Source organism: Drosophila nasuta, chromosome 3 (genome assembly GCF_023558535.2).
Source record: "Drosophila nasuta strain 15112-1781.00 chromosome 3, ASM2355853v1, whole genome shotgun sequence".
Lineage (NCBI taxonomy): Eukaryota > Metazoa > Arthropoda > Insecta > Diptera > Drosophilidae > Drosophila > Drosophila nasuta.
The window spans coordinates 41,855,791-41,877,623 of record NC_083457.1 but is presented as its reverse complement, the minus strand read 5'-3'; the positions used below and the strand labels follow the sequence as shown (position 1 = coordinate 41,877,623).

The window sequence follows — 21,833 nt, the reverse complement described above, 5'->3', positions numbered from 1 at the left end:
TGCATGTTGCTTCTGTTTCAGCGCCATGGAGACACAACACAACAAGTGAATGTGGTCTCTCGGACCATGAAGACAACACCCGCATTGATTTGACTGCCGCTAGAGAGAGACGCCCCACTCAACCAAGTCTTTCCTCTCTCCCTCCCCCTCTTCGTTTCATTCATTATCTGCTGTTGCAACCATCTCCTCCCACTGCTTGAGTCATTTCGCTGTGGGTTTAATGAGTTGATTTTTTCTGTCTGTCTGTCTCCTCGACGAGCTATTATTGGAAAATTGCAGCAGGGGCCAAGGTGAAAAGTCTCTCTCGTCGTCGTCGTCGTCTGGGGGTTAGCTTAATGTTAATGTTAATGATGTTTTTAAAGCGACATCATGACTCGATGCTTGAAGTAGCTTAACGCTGCTTGATTGTTGCTGTTTCAGTTGTGTTATTGTTGTGATTGCACTTACAGGCAATTTAATTAATTTGGCAGCCTGTGTCTCAACTGCAATTCCAAACAAGTTGCTCATTCAGAGCGCAGCAAGTGCAGCAACAGCAGCAACAATGATTAACAGGGAAATTGTTTTAACACGAAAGAGACCGAGACAGCGCTTAGAGCGAAAATAGTTTCTTAATTAATTACAAATGCATTTTTCAATAAGATTTTAGTAGTCTTATTGACAGCTCATTCAATTATAGCTACTACAAACACTAATTTCTGTATCAGAATAATGACAAGTAAGTGAGTTACACTCGAGTGTGATGAACTGTGAGATAATCGTTCAAATATATCTACCTAATATACCAAAAAAAAAAAAAAAAATATACTAGAATATACCGAAAGATATATTTGGTATAACAACATTCCATTATTTTTAAAATATACCATTAAGTAGAGAATGTCTACCTATTTTAATGAATCGTTAAATTGTATCTAATTGATATACAAATATATACTAGAATATACTAAAATGTATATTTTGTATGAATATATGCCATTATTTTCGAAATATACAATAAAGTATATAATAATCATAATAATAATAATAATAATATACCATAACGTATCTAATATACCAAAGATATACTGCAATACACCAAACGGATTATTTGGTATAACGATATATCATTATTTATAAAATATACCATAAATTACAGAATATTGAATTGTTAACAACATATTTTCGCCTTCTAACATTATTACCATTATAACTTTAAAGTCTTTTATCTGTTGGAATGTTTGAGGTATAAAAAATTCTGTGAGATTAACGGCAATCATTCAATAACACAGGCCTAATATCTCTAAAGGTAACGAATATTTGATGCTTGATACAAATGACCATTGAATTGTTTATTAAAATCAAGTTTAGGTATTTAAATTTAATAATTTAATATTAACGCATATCTTTATCTTCCTTACAACAACACTTAAGCAGCTCAAATAAACGTAAAGTTGTCTTCGACAACCTCAATAATAATGCACACATAACATTTCTCAGCTCTATTCCAGCTTGTTACATCTTTGAGCTAGTTTTTGAGAAAAAAGTTCCCACAATTTAGCATATACAAGACTGACATACTTGTAAGTACATGTAGCATCTTTAAGTATAAACTATTTCTCATATTTACAAACAATCAAATTTGTGCAACAATATAATGATGCGTTGGTTGCCTGCCCCCTTTTTGGGTCTAATCTTGTGCGTTTTGCTTTAGCAACACAAATTCGAATTAAGGAAACGCCTGAGATGGTTTGGAAGACTGAAAACTCAAAGCCAACTGACATAATTCCCAAGGAAAATGTTAATGTGCATTAAACTACAGTTATGTCTCAATTGGCTCGAAAGGAAAACCAGTTACTAGCTAAATACTTAATGAAAAAGAAGCAAAAAAAAATACAACAACAACAAATAACATAAGCTAATGTTTTTATGTAGGTAGAGAAAAACTTGAAAAACCTGGAGGGGAAACCTTTCCTGATTGCCATTCCCAGCGATAAATACCAAAAAGTTGGTCAGTGAAAATGAATTTCCTTTTTGGGCTTGACGAGAAAACTCGCAGTTCGCACAAGAAAAAACTCAAGCAAATTAATGTGTGTATGTGTGTGAGTGTGTGCAGGAAAGGATGCAAATGCCGATAAAATCATTAAAGTTTAATAGTAAAAATCTGAAATTTTCACAACGTTACTCACTCTCTCTCTCTCTCTCCCCTCTTTCTCTCTGTATATCTTTGTTTATCGCAACTTCTCTATCGCTGTTTGCTTCCTCTGCTTGCCCACGCATGTTCAGGCGCCTAATGGAGACTTTAACTGAATGCGCCGACAGCATTTCCACCCCGCATCCCCGCCTTCTTTCGTCTGCTTCATTTGCTCGCGCTTTAATGTGGCGCTTCAATTGTGTTTAATGGTCACGTTTCGCGCCCTCCCCTCTCGCCCCTCCTACTGCCTTCGCCTTGCCACTGCACTTTCCGTTCAACTGTCGCAACTTTGTTTACCCCCCGAGTTTTCAAAATACCCGGCATTGGAATGGTTAAAAGGGTATGACTTTGTTCATCGAGAATACCTAAAGAAAGATATGCCTTCATCTTAGAGAAAAGATCTATTAAATTTGATGACAATCATTGTATGAGTTGAAAATCGAAAGAAAGAAATACCTCCACCTTAGTGATTTTTTTGAAGAAAATTCTTCAATTTTGTGACAATCATTGTATGGATTAAAACTAGGAAACATCTAAAGAAAGAAATATCTTTATTGTAGAGATTGAAGAGCTCTAAAAACTAGTATACAAATCTTAAGTTTGGAAATACTTTTATCCCAAAAACAAATTCTTGAAAGAAAAACAAACAAAATTCTTGAAGAAAATTTCACTATGTTTTAATATCGATAATTAAAAGATATTCTTTCTTTTTTCTGAAATTGATGGATAAATATAAAAATATTTTGTATAATATTAGCATCATTTTAAAACAAAAGCTATTAATCTAAAACTAAACTCTGATACCAGCTCATTAACTATGTCAATTGTGAATTATTGTCGAATTTTGCTCTTGATTTCAGAATTTAATTTCTAGTTTCCATTTCGCCTTGATTTTAGCAAGAATATTCTCTCTTTTTTCTGAAACTAATCTATAAAAATAGTAATATTTTGCATAATATTAACATAATTAAAAAAAAAGGTTATAAATGTGAAACTAAGTTCTGTTGCTAGCTCATTAACTAGGCCAATTTAGAATCATAGTCGAGTTTTAATCTTGATTTGAGAATTTATCGTCTGATTTTGATTTCGACTTCATTTCAGATAATTTTTCTTAATTTTAGCACGTTTTTGTCTCTTGTCAATATTTATCTTGCGCAGTTCGGGTATCTTATAGTTGACTCCATTCAACATTGACTTCCTTAGTTGATTTTTTATGTGGCTGGCCGCCATTGGGGGCCACTCCATGAGCTCATTGCGAGCACGCACGCCTCCGCACACACTTACTCCAAGAGTGAGAGAGAGATGTCCCTCCGGCTACATACATATTTACTCGTATCTTTTTGTGGTCCCCCTCTAGAGTCGCGAGTCGCCACACAAAGTTGCAATTAAAACGCGTGCAGTTCCCTTGTAAAATGTCAGTGGTGCGTGGAGTGGACGCCACTTCGAACCAAGTCCAAGTCCAAGTTTTGTTGCTGCCTCTCGATAGTAAATGCTGCAATTTGATTTACGAGACGATTGGCAGTTGCCCCTCTCAACCGTTTGCTGCTGTCGATGTTTGTTCGACTGTTTTATTTGTTTTTTATCTGTTACCCAATATGATTTCATAGCTCTTTTTTTTGTTGTTGTTCAAATATCATATGTGGAAACTAGCTTTGAACCACTTCAGGGTCGTTCCATTTGGTGTCCAGCGCACTTGGCACGCAATTAGCATATGAAATTTTGTGTGTGTGTTTGTATGTTTCATCTTAAAGGTCTTGAAAATGTCGTTTGAAATTTCATTCACAGCAGAGCCAAGCCCATTAACTTGGCTCACGCAAAAAGAGAACCCCACTGGGAGACATCATCGTAGAGTAGATTGAGCAGTCGACACCTTGTGGCAAACTTCATGGCTGACCTTAGCATTAAAGCTGTGTAATGAGTTGTAGATCGTTCTCATTAATGTAATGCGATATAGAACATAAAGGTTAAGCCACAGAACTTGTTAATTAATTCCACATAAAAATAAAAAAAATAGTGTGTTGTAAGAATCTACTTTATGAGTCTACTTAATGTCAAGGTTTTTCTTTTTCTTCTACTTCTACTTCTTGGAACACGAGGCCTAAATCCGTTTTGTGGCAACACTGTTGCACTGTTTAGTGTGTTAAGCCAAAAGTTTTTAATCTTCTTTGTCGTACGTCAAAATTTCTCTAGCAATCGGGGTTTTGGTTTTGGAAAGCACCTGCTAAAAGTCAAACTAAAGCACATCCATCAACAACAGAGCAGAGCTCGTGTCACAGCTCAGGTTATACGGTTAGCTGTCAGCCTACAAGTCACATTTCTCAACCAGAAAAAGCTCCACGCAGATAAAATACAGCCCAACTTTCCAATGACCCCATTATGTTATGTTACAACAAAGTGCGCGACTTCAATTCCGTTTTTTTTTCTTTTTTGTACCTTATCTGGTGCGAAACCTACACGCAGACATGACATATATATATATGAGAGTATAGTATACACTTGTTTTCTTAACCCATTTATTCCGATTGAGTGAGCCACAGGGCAGGCACGCACATAAGTCTTATAGTTATTCATAAGCCATCAAGGGTGGAGACTTGACACATAAATCTCTTTAATTGCCCCTCACGCAATCCAAAAAGGTGTCTCGCAAGCAGCAATTAATTAAGGCAAGCGACTCGAATTAACCTAATGCTTTATCTACCAATCAGAAAAGCGCCGTTGCATCATTAGCACTTTGCCAGCACCAACATCAAGAGCAACAGCCACATAAGATTCAGATTGAGCAACCTACCCGTATATGCATACATACATATATCATAAAAGCCAGCTGCTGTAGATGATAAAGATAACACACTCACCTGCAATGAAAGAAATGTTAAGAAATGCGAGCATTAGCGAGGTGTGAATTAAAACAAAACAAAAGATTCTTAGCAGATAAAAGACAGTGGAACTTCTCTATAGGAAAAACGTTGATGTAAGAAATTGAATGCATTACAATTCTCAGAAATAAAGGGAAACATTTAAAGTAAATTGCAATTCATATACAATGTACATACTATATCATATTTTTAAGATTAAATTCATAAAGTATTTTAAGAAAATTGTCAAGTATTACAGCTAAATCTTTAAATAAGTTCTATTAGAAATTGAATGAATTTAAATTCTCAGAAAAGAAATGTTGAAATATAAAAATTAAACTTAAGTTATTTTTATGGGAATTTATTAATATTAAACTAAATGCATGCAGTAGAACATTTCTAAAAATAAAAGTACTTTGACATAAAATAAAGAGCAAAATATTCATATTTTTTATCTTGATATAAGAATTAAGTTGAACAATTATTGTACTTTTTTTGTTAATTAGTAAAAAAAGGCTTAAAACCATTAGCGAATTGTCTAACATATAATTTAAATAGATGAAATACAGATGTATAAAGAAATTTTTTTTTATGAAATTTAATGAATTTTAATCCGAAGAGATAAAACTAATCTTGAAATACAAAATAAAAATCGAACATAAACAGTAATTACATAAAATGCACTGCATATTTTCAAGAATTGAATGAAAAGCTTTTAAAAAGGTTTCTTAAATTATAGTAAACTATTTTGTGGATTGTTTTCTTTATGCATTCTACCTTATCAACATCAATTACTCCAATAATTTCTAACAGCACTCCCTCTTTTTGGGGATAAGAGGAAATTCTTGATGCTCTGGCCTTAATCGATTTAACAGAATACTTAGAAAGCCTCATCGATCTAACAACAATACACAATATATCACAAACGAATTGAGTAATTAAAGCCGACAACTGTCACCTTTTTTTTTTGTATTTTGGTGATTACAAAACGCAAGCCGAAGTTCTAATTGAAAGCGGGGTGGATGTGAAAGGAAGGCGGGCGTGGGGCGTGTCGAGCTGTTTACCTACGACGGTTAGATAAACAAAAACAAAAAGCAATGCATTTGCTGCGTGTGTATAAATAACAGTAAAAATTGTATCCATGACTGCATGATGCACGCATTCACGCCCCGATCCTCCTCTAACCCCCGTCCCCGTCTCCGCTTCGAAACAAACACTCCAAAAAAACAACAGAAATTGCTGAATAATGGCCACGCCCCGAGCCGACCGCCAGCCGACATATTAAAGCGTGTAATTAGTTTTGGATAGACAAAATTTCAGAGAGGGGGGGAGGAAGGTAGGGAGGAAGACATTGACTAGACACTCTGCATGGTGCAGTTTTCTTGTTGATTGACTGACAGCCGAGACTGTCAGTTTGCCGGAGCCACATAGCCGGAGGTCAAGTGCAGCAGAAGTAAATGGGAAATGGGATGGATGGATATATGGGCATGAGAAATGAGTGCTGAGTTCTATTCCTAGGCCTCCCCCAACTTGCTTGTTGTTACTAGCATTGTCATAGTGATATTCCATATATATATCGTATATGGGAAAACTTGCACTGCACTTGGAAAAGCATTATAAAGACAGCACACAGAGCAGGGCCATGGGCCAAGTGCAATGACTAGTTTGTTGTCTTCCGCTTATGCTTTATTTATAAGACTGCCGCATGCAAAGCTGAAATCAATAACAATTAGTTGTCAGTCCATGCAGCTCTCCACCGTGTCCATTAATGGAGTGTGTGGGCGTTGTGGGTGGGTGGGCGTTTTGTCGGAGTGCACTCGGTTGCAAGTTGATCGATTTTAATGCACAAGTCAATCACATGTCGCTGAAAGCCGCTTAAATGGCAAGTAATGAAATGTCAGTGAATTTAAATGCAGTTATTAACTATTTTTCCAGTTGAAGAAACTCTTTGTTAGCCTTGATAGAGCGACTAAACTGTTGGCTACTTAAGACAAATGCCATTGAACATGAAGTAATAATAGTATTTAATAGATATTCATAACTATGCTGTGGTATCTTAATATTTTTAATTGACAATCTACTCTATAGTTTATTTTAATAGTACTTGTATTCCGATATAGCAAATATATATTTGAGTATGTTCCAGTATTTTTCGGTATATTCGTTTAGTATAATTTTATTTAACACTATGGTATATTTTAAAAGTACTAGTATTTTCGCTATACCAAATATTTAGTATATTTCCGTATTTTTTCGGTACATTCATTTAGTACTAGTATGTCAATATACCAAATATATATGTTAGTATTTTTCGGTACATTAATTTAGTAATAGTATGCCGATATACTATATATATACATATTTAAGTATATTTCAGTATTTTTCGGTATATTTATTTAGTATAATTTTATTTTACACTATGGTATATTTTAAAAGTACTAGTATTCCGATATACCATATATATATATTTAAGTACATTTCAGTATTTTTCGGTGTATTCATTTAGTATTTTTTAATTGTTTTGAGTTTTGTTTTGAGTTGATTGAAAATGAGTAGCAAGTATCTCACAGTAAAAACAGACTCGATGGTAACTTTCCTATTTGGTAATTATTTTATTGATAATAATAGAACTTGCTTCGTTTCACTTATACGACAATGATAAGTAAGCGTTATTTTCTAGTACCTATACAATACAAATCAAATATCATTCTACAGAAACTGATAATAAATTAATTAAATCTTCTCAACAAATGTCCGAGTTTAAAAATAAATATTTTTACAAAAATAAGTACTGATAAGTTTATCATAAAACTGAAGCACAAACTTATTTTTATTTTGTTAACTCCACAAAAACTCCAAATATTTTAGATTCCAACATAACTTTATCAATGAAGAGCTTGACAATTACCTTCGACCCCTTTGTTACTTCAATTTTTTTTACTCATTTGCTTGACAATCCCAGCTTCTCCATATGCCTTCCCATTTCGTAATCGTTTAATTCTCACATACGACAAATGTTGGGTAACAAAATGTACGGAAATTTATGCGGGTTTCGCCGCCCCCATAAAACCTCTTTACTCATACACACAAACAAATGCTGCTTTTGCTTGGATTAATTTTTTTGTTTATTTATTTCTTCACATTTTTTTTCTTTTGGTGGACAACTAATTGAATTTCGGGAAACGATTGCAAAGTTCTTGGCGCCTTTGGCAGTATGACATCATTGACAGCCAGGCTGAATGTTTATTTTGCTTCTTTTTCGCCGAATTATTTTGATTCATTCCCACAGCCAATTCAATATCTAGGAGTGGCTCTGTTTGCTGTCGCATTGGCGACTTGTAACAAAATCCTGTGTCGAGCTCAAGTCATATTAAATTGTATTAGCAAATTTATTGCATTTGTTAACAGACATGACAACATTTTCAATTGCAACGCAGCAACTGCAACAAATAGTCGTGAGTAGCGAACGCAAAAGCAAAAAAGCCACGCACTAGAAAACCAGCTGGAAGCAGTCAACACACCCACACACAGGGGACCCAAAAGGGGGGGAAAACTTTGAGAGGGGGAGGTAAATGGCGACAGCTTGACAGAAATGTCAAATTGGCAGGCAAAACAACAGTTACAAAATTTGAATGAATGACTGGCTAATGGCGGCGGCGACGGCAAATGAATGGATGAATCAGTAAGCGAGTGAGTGAGTGAGTGTGTAAGTGAATGTGCGAGTGAGTGCCTGTCGAAGCAGTCTTCTGGCCTATGCAAATGCATCGAGAGTCGATTGCCAATGCAATTGGCAAACAAGGAAGCAAAAAAAGCCGGCTGCCTGTCAATTGAAATGAAGGAGACGCCGTTGGCAACCAAAAGGTGGAGCACAACTTAAGATGCTGTTGCACACGTATCGAACGAGAGAGACAGAGAGAGAGAGAGGGGAGTGAGAAGATGAGGGGCGAAGACATGCCGCCAGTTAGACGCCACAACAACATCGATGGCAGCAAAAATATTTCCAACCAAACGCTGCAAAAATTAATGAAAATGCAAATGGAAAACGACGTTTAACCAAATGAACGATGCGGCAAATGGAGCTTAATTGTTCAGGTGGTCGTCGGTTAGTTGGCCATTGAACCAACTTTTCCAGCTGGGAATCATGCGTAGACGCACACACACACACACACATAATTAGCGACAACTCGTTGATGCACACTTTTGAAACCTTTGAAAACGGTACCGTTGATAACCTCTTGAATAGCAACAGCTGAGCGCATTAACTGGGCGCGTCTCTCTTAATGAGTTCTCATTAATTTGATTCAAAACTATCGAATTATGTTTGTGTCTGCATATGATAAATGAGCCTAAAACAAAATGCGGGCTTCTCTCAAATGTTGAGTGTGTCGCTTAGATAAAGGAAAAACATTTAGGAGATCAAAACATTACGAGATCAATCACTAAATGAAGTTCAATGTTAATTTGCTTGTCGTATTCGATGAAAAATTGATTTTAAAAAGGAGTTTTAACTGATGAAGCATGTAAATTTGAAATTAATTTTCAAGGTGGTAAAGTCTCAGCTATTATATAATATTAGAGATTGGAAGATCTCAAGTCTTCTCGCAATTCCTTCTTCGAATGTATGCCACAAATATATCAAATTAATATACCGAAATACTAAATACAAAAATATACCGAAAACTAGAAACCCACTTTAAATATTTCCCGAAAAATTCCCTATCGTATTTCATTGCTACACCCATATTCTACAAATAAACCAAAATACTAAACCCGCTTTAAATATTTCACTAAAAATTCCCTATCGTATTTCATTGCTACACGTTCCATCTAACTAAATTTCCCAATAAATTCCCTTCTAAAATGTAATATTCTACGCAACTTCTGAAAATACGTTCTCTATTTGGTTTCACAATTCTTTTTCGAGCTGCTCTAACATTCAACTTGCAACTTCATTTATCCAATCCGGAATTCGGTTTCATGGCAATCACGCATTCTTCTCCACAAGCAGCCAAGACAGTGCACAATAGATCTTTTCCATCGCCAAATTCATTGCGCAATGAGCCGCCCAATTCCCCATCCGGCACCTTGAGATCCTCGCGTATTTCTCCACTGTCTGACATCAGAGTAACAAAGCCATCATCGCTTATGTCAGTCAATTGATAATCTTCACGCTTCACATGCGGCACATCCATGTTGTGGGTCGAGGGACAAATATCCTCGTACTTCTTCTGGGTGAATATATCGATGCCAACGAGATGCACTTTGGCATGTCCATGTTTGCCCGTCTTCGAGGTGGACATGTCCACAATTTTACACGGACGTCCTTTAAGCATTACAAATCCATTCTTACGCAAAGCTGAACATTGCATTGGGAATGTTTTCGAAGCTCCCGAATCGACAGCATCGAACTGAACTTCATCATCGTCGGCCATCGTGGATAGTTAAACGTTTCTTCCAATTGAGGAAAAAATATGAATAATTCCTGTATAAAAAGGGAGTTGTGATTCTCAGCTCTACAAAGTAGAAACTGATTTAATGTCGAGTTCAACACACTTGACACTTCAGTCAATGTCATGTCAACTTATTGTTATCGAAATCGAAATACGACTCCCAAAACTAATCGGATTGTGCAAGAGTTGTGTACTTTAAACTCCCACAACATTTCTATTAATATGCAGCGTAATGTGAGCTCACAATTTATATTTCCTACAAGCCCAAACTTGGTCATACTCGTTAAATGACCACAGCGACTGCAATCTACATACGATTATCATTCGATTATCATACGATAGTCATACAGCACATCCGGCCTTTGACTCTACTCTACGATTGCATTGTCACAGTGCGTGGGGCTTTCTTTTGCTCTTTGCATTTTCACGACGAACGTGTTCAACTAGTGGAAATAGTCACACAATCTCTGGGTTTGCAGTTGACTAAAAAAATATTGTGAAATATGCAAAATTGATTTCTTCTCAATTTAATTAAAGTTGTTAGTTTTTTCCTAGTAAAATCATCTAACTTTTTTTGTGGGTGTAATTTTAGTATCCCATAAATTAAAAGTTTACAAATGAAAACATATTGTATCACATAAAGTCTGATTAGATTACGTAGTTGTCTACAAAAAATATTGTGAAATATGCAAAATTCATTTCATTCCAATTAATTTAATTAAAGTTGTTAGTTTTCTCCGTGTAAAATCATCAAATATTATCTTGCGGGTATAGTTTAAGTATCCCATAAACTGCCTTCGTATTTGTCGAATAGAAATATTGTGGTATATGCAAACACATTTCCTCTCAATTTAATTAATTTTGTTGGTTGTCTCCTTGTAACATCTCCTAAAATTATTATGTTGGTTTAAGTTAAGTATTTACTAGTAATTTACTAGTAATGAGTCATTTTCTCACACATAAACTTTAGCTTCCTAGTTACCTAAAAATATATTGTGAAAAGTTCATTTCTTCTCAATTTATTTTATATAGTTATTTGTATCTTTATAATAATATTAATACGTGGAAGTAATTTAAGTATCCCCTAAAGTCTGTCTTCTCAATTGTCTAAAGAAAAATATGGTGAAATACGCTAAATAGATTTCTACTCCACTTAGTTAGACTTGTCCTCAAAAAATCATCAAATAATATCATGTGTGTATAAGTAAATTAAATAATCTTTTGAAACATATTATATCACCAAGGCACTGGTTATTAATATCCTAAATAAAATATTGTGAAATATGCAATATATTCATTTCTAATCATTTTTATTTCTTCTGTATTGTCATTTTTCTTCATCAGTAAAATCATCTAATATTGAAGAACATTTTCGCAATATTTTCAATACTCGATATTTCAAAATAAACTTAAATCAAACTTTCCTTACTCTTTAATCTGTATTAACATTTTTATAAGTCTGCAAAAAGTACATAAATAAAAGCAGCAGCCAATTTATTAACCCATTAGTTATTAAACAACATAAACAACAACTGTTATGCGTCGTTGTCTCTTCGCAGACACGAAACCATCTGCAAACCTCGAATGCTGTTGGGTAGGAGTTTGTATAAAAAATAAAGAGAAGCGCCTGAAGGGGTGTGACGGTGACCGCAATGGTAATTAACGCAACTTGAAGCACTTCACGCACTCTGCAAGCAAGCCAAACTACAAGACGCAATTGCCGTGGGGGGATACACGCACACACACATACACATACACACACACAAATGCAGCAGCCAGAGAAGACAAAAAGTGGGCCAATGACGCTTTGGCCAAGTTGGTCGTCCACTTTTGTAATTAAAGCCATGGAAATCAGTGCAAGGTGTGCATAAGAAATGTGAAAGAGGAAAGAGAGTCGACACAAGCAGTTGGCGCCACTTGTTGCACTGTTAATGCCACGCCCACCTTTTTGATCACGTCGTTGTGGAGTGGAAATTCAACTTCCAGGAAGAGTTTGGCTTGAGGATTTTGCCTCAAAGAAAGGTGTGGCTGATATTTAGATCTTTTATTTTTGGGAGTGTTCTGGGATTAATGCTACTGCTATTAAGAAAAAGTTATTTTATTTATTGCTTTACATAGAATTCAAATGTTCGACTTTTATATAAGAACATTAGTATATTTCTATCATTACTCATTCTCACCATATTTACTCAACAATTCAAATCCATCAAGTTATGAGTGTCAATTACCTGAAAATAAATAAAATAAACTTTGATTAATGAGAGGAAAATATAAAAATATAATTAGATGAGAGGAAAATAAACAAACTATTTTTAAAAATGATTCTTAATTAAATGTAAAAGAATACAACATTTTTCTCGGTCAAGTATGCTAAGCCACATTGCTCAACAATTTAAGCCACAATGGCAGGAAAATATAAAAACTTTTTTCCAAAAATATTCTTAATTCAATTTAAAATAATCAAACATCTTTCTTGATTCAATTTAAAAGAATAAAACATTTTTCTCGGTCAAGTATGCAAAGAATTCTAAGCCACATTTAATAGCAAGCTAAGTTTGTGTAGGCCAAGCTATATTGTCACTGTGGCTGGCATAAATCATCATCAGACAGGCCCAACCCAAAAGCCACTTAACCTCCATTGCACATCTAACGACGTCGCAGTTTGTTTTCCCGAGTTATCTGCAGTCGAACATGATTACGGACAAAATGTAAACATAAATTGAGCTTAAACATTCGCAAAACTTATTAAGCCTGACAAATGTGACAATTGACGAATTGACTATCGAGCAGCAGCTTGACGAGTTTCTGTCCGTCCGTCTTTCTGTGTGTGGTTTTGTAGTTTGGCCTGAAAGCTTTGCGGTTCGGTGGCTCTAATTGTATGTTCGTTTCGATGTGATGGCTTAAATGCTAAATTGGTTTACTGCTGCTTTGCAAAAGCTTCGCAACGACATTAATTTACAGTTTGTCAATAGCCAAAGAACATGAAAACTCATTAAAACATGCTGCAGATAACACACAAACAAAAGCAACAAGAGACAAGCAATAACAACCAGCAAAACAACAACAGGCTATAAGACGTGGCTATAATTCAGTTGCCAGCACCAAAGCATAAACACACAACACACACACACAGACACACACAGCAACTAAAGAGAAACACACACAAACGTGAGACAAACAACAATTTATTGACACTTTTAAACACTTGGCCAATTTTTATACCCTTTGTGGTGGCAAATATAAGAGGCATATGCATATTTATGTATGCGAAAAAGCAGTTTTGCAAATTATCTAAAAATAAGTTTACTATCGATTGACTCATCGATTTGAGTTGATAAATTAAGTTAACATCAACATGAAACTGTCATGATTTTTCTGAATTACTTTACTAATGCATTTTCGCAAATTTTCTCAAAATTATTTTACTATCGATACTTAACTTACTATCGAATGGCTCATCTAAATGAAGTTCTTATCAAATACAAACTGTCAAGATATCTAAAAATTTCATTACTAATGTTTTTGTCTCAGTACAAAATAATTGAGCTACTAATTTGATATCATTAACTATTAACTATCTAAAAAAAAAATCCCGATGAAATCATTAAATACTATTGATTGACTTACAGTACTTATTAGTATTTTTTTAAACTACTTACGTTTAAAAAAGATAAATGAAATAAATTCCTCCGACTTTAAATCTAATTTTAAAAGGAACTATAAACTAAATTGCAATAAGTTAATATTATGGCAGAAATAATTATCTTTTGAGACTTTAAACGCTAGAAACTATCATCTAAATTTGTATAATGAAATATAAGTACAGAACTAAGAAATACTTAAATGCAACAATATGAATAACTTTATATATAATATTATTATATAACTTTTTTCGATCACAAGTGTAAAGCAAATGTAGCGCTAAAAATAGTTAGTTTAGGTGAAAAAAAAATTGCTCAATGTTTCTCTTATCTTATCGATCTATATCGATAAGTTCTCCTTTTTCTAGTCTCTTTCTCTCTCTAGAGTTCACTAGGGTACGCTATTAACCATAATAATCTTTTGCAGCGACTGTCGTCAGCTTGTGGCAGACAAGAAAGAAGCAGGCGACACGTTTTTAAAAGTCGGCTGATGGATTGATGTGGCTTCGCGTGGCCGCAAAGTCCACATGTGTGAACTGCAAGCTGGCAAATGTTCTGCCAAGTGAGTCACCACCACCAATGTTGTCACACCCCTGCCTCAAATTCTCCCTACAACTATATTGCCCCCTCTCGCTCTCTCGATAAATACGCGCTCAATGGGCGAATGAGCACAAAATTGAACCGCATGCAGCACGCAGCGTGGAAAGAAACTGAAACCAAAAAAAAATATAAGTGAAATAAAAACAACTATATTGTAGAGAGAAGCGAGCATTAAATGGAAGTGGCAACAAAACTGACAGAAGCTTCGTCCCTGAAAAATATCGATTTCGCTGTTTGTTGTCTTGGGCCCAACGACTTCTCTTCGTTTTGTGCTTGTTCCGAGTGTGTCGCCCCAACCAAGAAGAAGGCATTCACCTCATTTCCTGCACATGCGATACTACAAACTGGACAAGCAGCTGCCCAGCCTCAGTAACAACCTCAGTCACAGTCACAGTCAAAGTCCAAGTCTCAGTTTGCAATTGCTGCCACGCCTAATAGCCATAATGGGGCGTTGTCAGTTCAGAGCGAGAAAGAGTGAGACAGACAGCGAAAGATGAGACACAGATCATTGCATAATCAAGCATTATTGTATGGAGAGCTGCTGCTGGCAGTCTGACACTCTTCTCTTATCTTAATACGAATCCAACTGATGACTGATGATCAGCTGCTAGGATGGTAGTCAACTTTCCTTCTCAGCTTGCTTCATACGCATCTTTTCAATTGATCTGTTTGAGTACTACTTCAAGTAAACCCATTAAATGCGGCACAAGATAAATGAAAGTTCCTGTCAAGGCTTGCAAACAAAAAAGAAGAAAAGAAGATAATAATAAATAAGCAATAAGAAAAGAATGCGAAAAACGATCGATAATCGTTATGAATGCCACAGCAGATATAATTATTGTAATTGCTGTTGCAAAAGAAGATAGAATTGCTATAGAAAGGGAGTTTGAAATGTGGCAATCACATTCATCAAAGATTTTTGAATTAGTCTTAATCAAAAAGTGAGAAAAGAATGCGAAAAATCTATATAATTATCGATCATTATTATAGTTGCTGATCTAAGAAGATAAGCATGCTTTTATTATTTTCGAATAAGATTCTAGAATAAAATTGAAGACCATTTGTAAATTTCACTTTAGAAAACTTTTTTATTTAATAGTAATTTAGTTCTCACTTCGTTATTTATTTATTTCTCAATTTAAGCTTAGAAACATTTCTCGATTATTATTTGGGATAGTTTGTTAGGTCGTTCTTCACTAGTTATTTTTATAAATATTAATTTACAAATATCAGATCTGAAACCAGGAAAAAGTTTAATTTTATTGATCGTAGATGATCTAAAATTTTATAATAATTCTTAAGGAGACAATTTCTAAATTGTAGTTCATAAACCATTCAAACTTATTATTCTTAGACATTAATAAGTTAGTTCTCTACTGTGATATTTATTAAAAATTATCGTCAGAGATCATCTAACAGTTTTCTTTATTATGAACTTCATAAATAAACTGTAGCATTCCGAAAAACATGTTCGTTGCACATAAAAAATCCCTCCATAACCATTCTGAGCTCAAACGACACACGATCCATTCTTGCACATTCCGCTTACCACCTTTCACTTGCTCTCAAGCAGCTCCACACTGATCATCTACTTGTTATCTCTCTAATCATCCTGTCAAGAACATTAACTACCTTTCGGAGTTTAGCTGGCATTCGCTACAACAGCATAGAGTAGAGATCGGTTTGGAAGGATAATGATTATCAGTTAGCACATAATAACTGCAAAGTGGTCAAGTTGAAGAGTCATCCCCGAGGCACTTCGGTGATTAGCGGCATCATAAATTGTGGGCTTTATCTGTGCAGCATAATCTCCACGAGACTGTGTTTTTTTTTAATTTTTGCTACACACACAGCAACCAGAAACGAAACGAAACGAGACAACAACTAATATCACAAACAGCAAAAAAAGAAAATGTTGCGTAACGGTTCTTCAGCCACCCAGCAGCTGAACAATTTTCCCAGCCAGCTCCCAGTTTTTCCCAACCATAAATGGCCAGCGCTAATTGCTTTGCTGTCCACAGAGTTATAGCTCTTAGTTTTTTGTTGTTGAAGTTGTTATTGTTGTTGCACTTGGGCACATTATCGTTAGGCGGACAATGTGCGCCTTTAGCACTAGTCACACAAATGCAAATATCAACTAAAGAGCGGCCTCTCAGATATGCGATAATTCCAGTGATTGCACCGAGAGACAGAGAGAGACCTGAGACATCAAGAGTCCAGTGTCCACAGGGGGAGGATTGGCAATCATCGATTGCTCTGTTGCTGTTGCTGTGTTGCTTGATTGCCGGGATTGTTGATCGACCTGGGTTGGCCCTGAGATGCCGGCGGGCCAACACTTTTGGAAAGTCCACGCGATTGCATAAGTAGGACAACAAGGCGTTCCTCGACAGCAACCTGCCTTCAGATTTGGGTTATGCGAGTTGTACACTTTCTTCTTCTGTTCAGGAAGCACACGCTTTTAATTTGTTCACTCCTCTCGAATAATTTATGAGCGCAGAACTTTTGATTTTATGGCACCGACGACGATTTGTGACCCATTTTACATGGCGTTCCATTCCATTCGCTTCACATTGGGTTCTCACGAGTGGGCGCATTTTAAAGATACAATTTAAATGTCACAAAATGTCACAAAGATCGCAGCTATATGTGGCCGATTTTTATGTGCCACCCAACACTATATTTGTTTCTAACCCGCCCACCGACAAAACTTCCACACTTGAATAAGTTGTCTCCCATTCTCAGCTTTTAGTTTTTTTGTTTCTTTTTTTGGAGCTGCTAAAAGCAACACGTTGAAAAATGCAATTAAATTCTTTTGAATCCAAAGTTGACTTTGTCTTTGTTTTGTTGTGTTGTGTTTTTGTATGTTGCACCCATTGTGAATGATTTTCTGGGTGTGTCTTGAGTTTCTAGTGAATTGAATTGAGACATTAAAGTCTTGTGTAATTGAAATTGAAAAATTTAAAAGTGCTAAATTGCATTTCAGGCAGTCAAAATAAAGAATTAAGCTGAAACTTGTCACGGGGAGGTTAAAGTGCAAGAGCTTTGGATAATAAATATTCTTGAAATACATTGAAAGAGGAGATAATGTATAACTCAATTGAAAATTTGATTTAATTTAAATTTTACTGAATTATATTTGGATATGTTAATAGAACGCTTGTTTTGCGTCACATTCACAAATCAAAATTGAAAGAAAGAATAATAAAGTGTGACCAGACTTGACGTATTTACTATATATACAAAGTGTTGATGTCTTAAAAGTAATCATATTGATAAATATTGTAGATAATTATGTTTCAATAGAACGCTTCTTCTGCTCAAGATTTAAACTACATTCATAAATCAAAATTAAAAGGGAAAGAATACTAAAATGTGACCAGACTTCACGTATTTAAAAACACATTATATAAATACATTGATGTTTTAAATGTATCGATATTAATTGATCTTATAGATATTGATGTCTTAGAGAAGGTTTCTTTAGAACAACACTTCCACCACATTCATAAATCGAAATGAAAAGAAAGGGAAAAAGAAATAAAATGTGGCCAGACTTCTCGTACTGAAAAATACCTTTTAGCTACTATTATATATTGGTATTTCGGTTTATCGACTGAAGATATATATATGTATATGGAATATATAGGAGAAATAAAGTAAGCGCTGCTAGAAAAAGTTTAACTGAAAATCCAGCACATAAAATTCGAAGAATGAGTTATTATTGCATAAACAGCCCTACAATATTCAATAAAATATCAAAAGGTTTACAATCAGTAATTGTCAACAAATAAAAAGCTGTTGTAAAACATTCACAAGTCATAAAGCGAGCAATTTTTATCAATATTTTATATTTCTTCTCCACATCGTTTGCATATTGAGAGCAATTACAAATGTTTGGGCATCTAACTGATCTTTGCCCGTTGCTCGCGTCTAATGGATAATCCATTTCAATTGCCTGCCGTCTGCTTGCCACATGATTGAATGCCTCATTTAAACGATTTATGGGCTGTGAATGGCTGGTGAAAATTGTTTTTGTCTCTCGTTGATGTTTTTTGTTTAGTTTTTTATTATTATTGTTATTATTTTTGTTAGTTGCTTGGCTTGCTGTTGTTTGCCGGTCAATCCGTTAAAAGGATAATCACCAAACGGTCGCAGCATGAAAAATGAATGTTGAACCCTCGCAGCGTTGCAACTTCAAACTGCATCAAACTCCAACCCCCTCCCCCGAATTCAACCCTCGATTCACACGTTCGCGCAATTTGTGGCATGCAAACTTTCACATGGCGGACAGGCAAATTAACAGCAACAACAACAACAAGCAGCAGCCGAAGCTCTTGTTGCAACAGTAACAGCCCATATAAAGCGTCTTGGCTGCATTTACGACAAAACAAAATGCCCCAAAACACCCACAAACTATAGACGCCACTAAGGTGGCCACCAACTAGGTCCACAGCCATAGCAAATGAAAGTGAAGTGAAGAATTGATGGACATGGTGTGTTGACTCCCAGCTCCAACTCCAGCTCCAGTTAAGGCCCAGCTTAGGAGGCGTGCAACACATTCACATGACAAAGCAGGCAAACAAATGCGCAGAGTTTTAATTTATGATTCAGCTAGAGGAGCTGCTGCTGCTGCTGCTGTGTGCATCGATTCGTCGATTACAATGCAGATAACTATCGAAGCGTAACGCCCTGTCGCCGTTTAGCCCAACTCTTAGCTATTGATTCTCTTACAGCTCCTACTCCTTCAGTTTCGCCTCCTTCGATTGCATCGATAAGACACAACCAGGTCGACATATGGCCAAGATCGGGGCGTTCGTTCATTTGTTATCGCTTTGTGGCTCTAATGCTGCCATCGTCGTCGCCGTCGTCGTCGTCTGATTTGCTTAATTGCATAAATTTTTATTTGCTCGACTCGATGGTGCATGCGATATGCAAATGCCTAAGCCTAAGCCTAACCAAGCGATACCCGCCACACAAAAAACAGCCCACGGCCAGCTGCCGAAAAAAAGCGAAAAGTCGCGCATTAAATCACACACAGAAATTGTAGCAGGAGCTAAAAGCTGAGAGCTGAGACTTGACTGCAGCACATCCACAAAATCCGAGACCCAGACCAAGACCAAGACCCAGACTTCATGACGTTGTCTCCTATGACGATGGCAGCCAGCAACGACTTTCGCTGCCTTGGAAATGCCCAAAAAAATGCATGAATAGCAGGCTGAAAAAAAATAACTGCTGATCGAATTCGAGTAGCTGGCAAGTGAATACTCTAATTTTTATTACCAGAAATATCCAAATTAAATATATGTAACACTAAAAGCACTTATAAAGCACTGACTGTTGCCTGCAACTTTAATAAATAAATTAAATTTAATTTCAAAATGTAATAGAGATTTAATACTAATTTTGTATTATTATTAAATACATCAGCATTAGCTTAATTTAATGCTACAACCTCTAAATATAATAACTACATTGAATAATTGAATTTCGAAATATGATAGCTTACAAAAATATTATTATTATCATTAAACAAATTAAATTAAGTTCAATTACAGCCTCTTAATATAATAACAGCATTTAAATTAATTTAAATGAATTTCACTTGAACATAAAAATTCAATAATCTGAGCACCATATTTTAAGCTTTAATAAAATTACTTTGAATTTCACTGAATCATAAAAACTTTAATCAGAGCACACTATTTTAGATTTTAAAAATAGATTATTTTGAACATAACAATTTTTCACTCATAACATCACATTTTTACTATTAATAAAATTGATTATTTAGAATTTCTTTTGAACATCAAAATAATCAGAGCACCTTTTTTTAGCTTTAAAAATTTTATTATTTTGAATTTTATTTGAACATACAAATTCTTCAATCACAGCACCATATTTCGTCTTATCTAAATTGATTATTATGATTGTTATTTCTCTCCAACTTCAAATTCATACCCCTTTCGTTGCCTCTCATATTTACGTGGTATAAATAAATGCAAAAACATAACCAAATCGCAGCTTAAACCTGCACATAAGTAAATTCTTCATAGCGTGTGAATAACAACAACCCAAAAACAATAACCACAACAAAACAAATACAGCAGCTGAGCATTAGACTCAATTTTTTTTGTTCAAGCTTTTCAGTTGATTCAAATAAATAAATAAAAGAAAAACGGACAGTCAGCTTTTGGTAATCGCATTGCATCCTACAAATATTCGTGTGGGAATTCAAAAAATTTGCAAGTTGGCCACAAAGCAGGGCCAATGTTTCTTTTTTCTTTTTTTTTTGTCTTTTGTCGGCCTCACAAAGGTCATTTATTTGGACTTTTACTTTTGCGTTGTAGTATTGATTATAAGCGAGGATTTTAGTTTGATAGGAGAGTTTGGTTTAATATAATATTTTATTATAGCAAGTTACATTAAAACTGAATTATTTGTAAACAATTTTGATTTAAGCTTTTGTTTCGAATAAAGATTTTTAGCAAGGATTTAAGTTTGATATCCGATTTTGGTTTAATATTATATTTTATTATTGCAACATACTTTAAATTAGGAGATTTGAAAACGAAAAGTCTATTGATGAAAATGATTTCAAATTTTTTTTATTATTCTCATTTATTTGTATGAGTTGTACTAAAGATTTTTTTTATCGACGACTTTTATTTACTATTCGAGATGCTTCAAAAAAATATTGTACTAAATAAAGTTACATCAACATGGAAATAGTTGTAAACTAATAAACTATTGATGAATATAATTTTAAAAACGTATTATTATTATTTAAGATTTTTACCGATGGTTTTTATTTACAAAAAAAAAAACCTTTTTTTGATGGCATGAAAATATTTGTATACTAAAATTCTATTGATGAACAGCGGATAATATTTTGTTTTTATGATTATACCTTATTTGGATTTTTTCGTTTGCTTTTGTCAAACGATTTTTTGATAGTATTTTACTTGAATATCAGAGTTTGATTAATAAAATATATAATATTAATACAACAAGTTGAACAAAAATGGAATTATTTGTATACGGAAATATTTTGTTCCTTAAGACAACCCATGGTTTTTTAGTACTTTTAATAGCGTTTTTTTCCTTCCGGAGAACTTTT

At 34.8% G+C, this 21,833-nt stretch overlaps 2 protein-coding genes across 5 annotated transcripts in view; both read right to left on the bottom strand.

Moving 5' to 3' along the window:
• Nucleotides 1-21,833, bottom strand: part of LOC132790715 (klarsicht protein) — a 171,910-nt gene that overhangs the window by 140,936 nt on the left and 9,141 nt on the right. The window lies entirely within an intron of this gene.
• Nucleotides 9,904-10,568, bottom strand: LOC132790275 (eukaryotic translation initiation factor 5A-like). Its single transcript, XM_060798760.1, has one exon. The coding sequence runs from the start codon at nt 10,455-10,457 to the stop codon at nt 9,975-9,977; it is 483 nt and encodes a 160-aa protein (XP_060654743.1). The 5' UTR covers nt 10,458-10,568; the 3' UTR covers nt 9,904-9,974.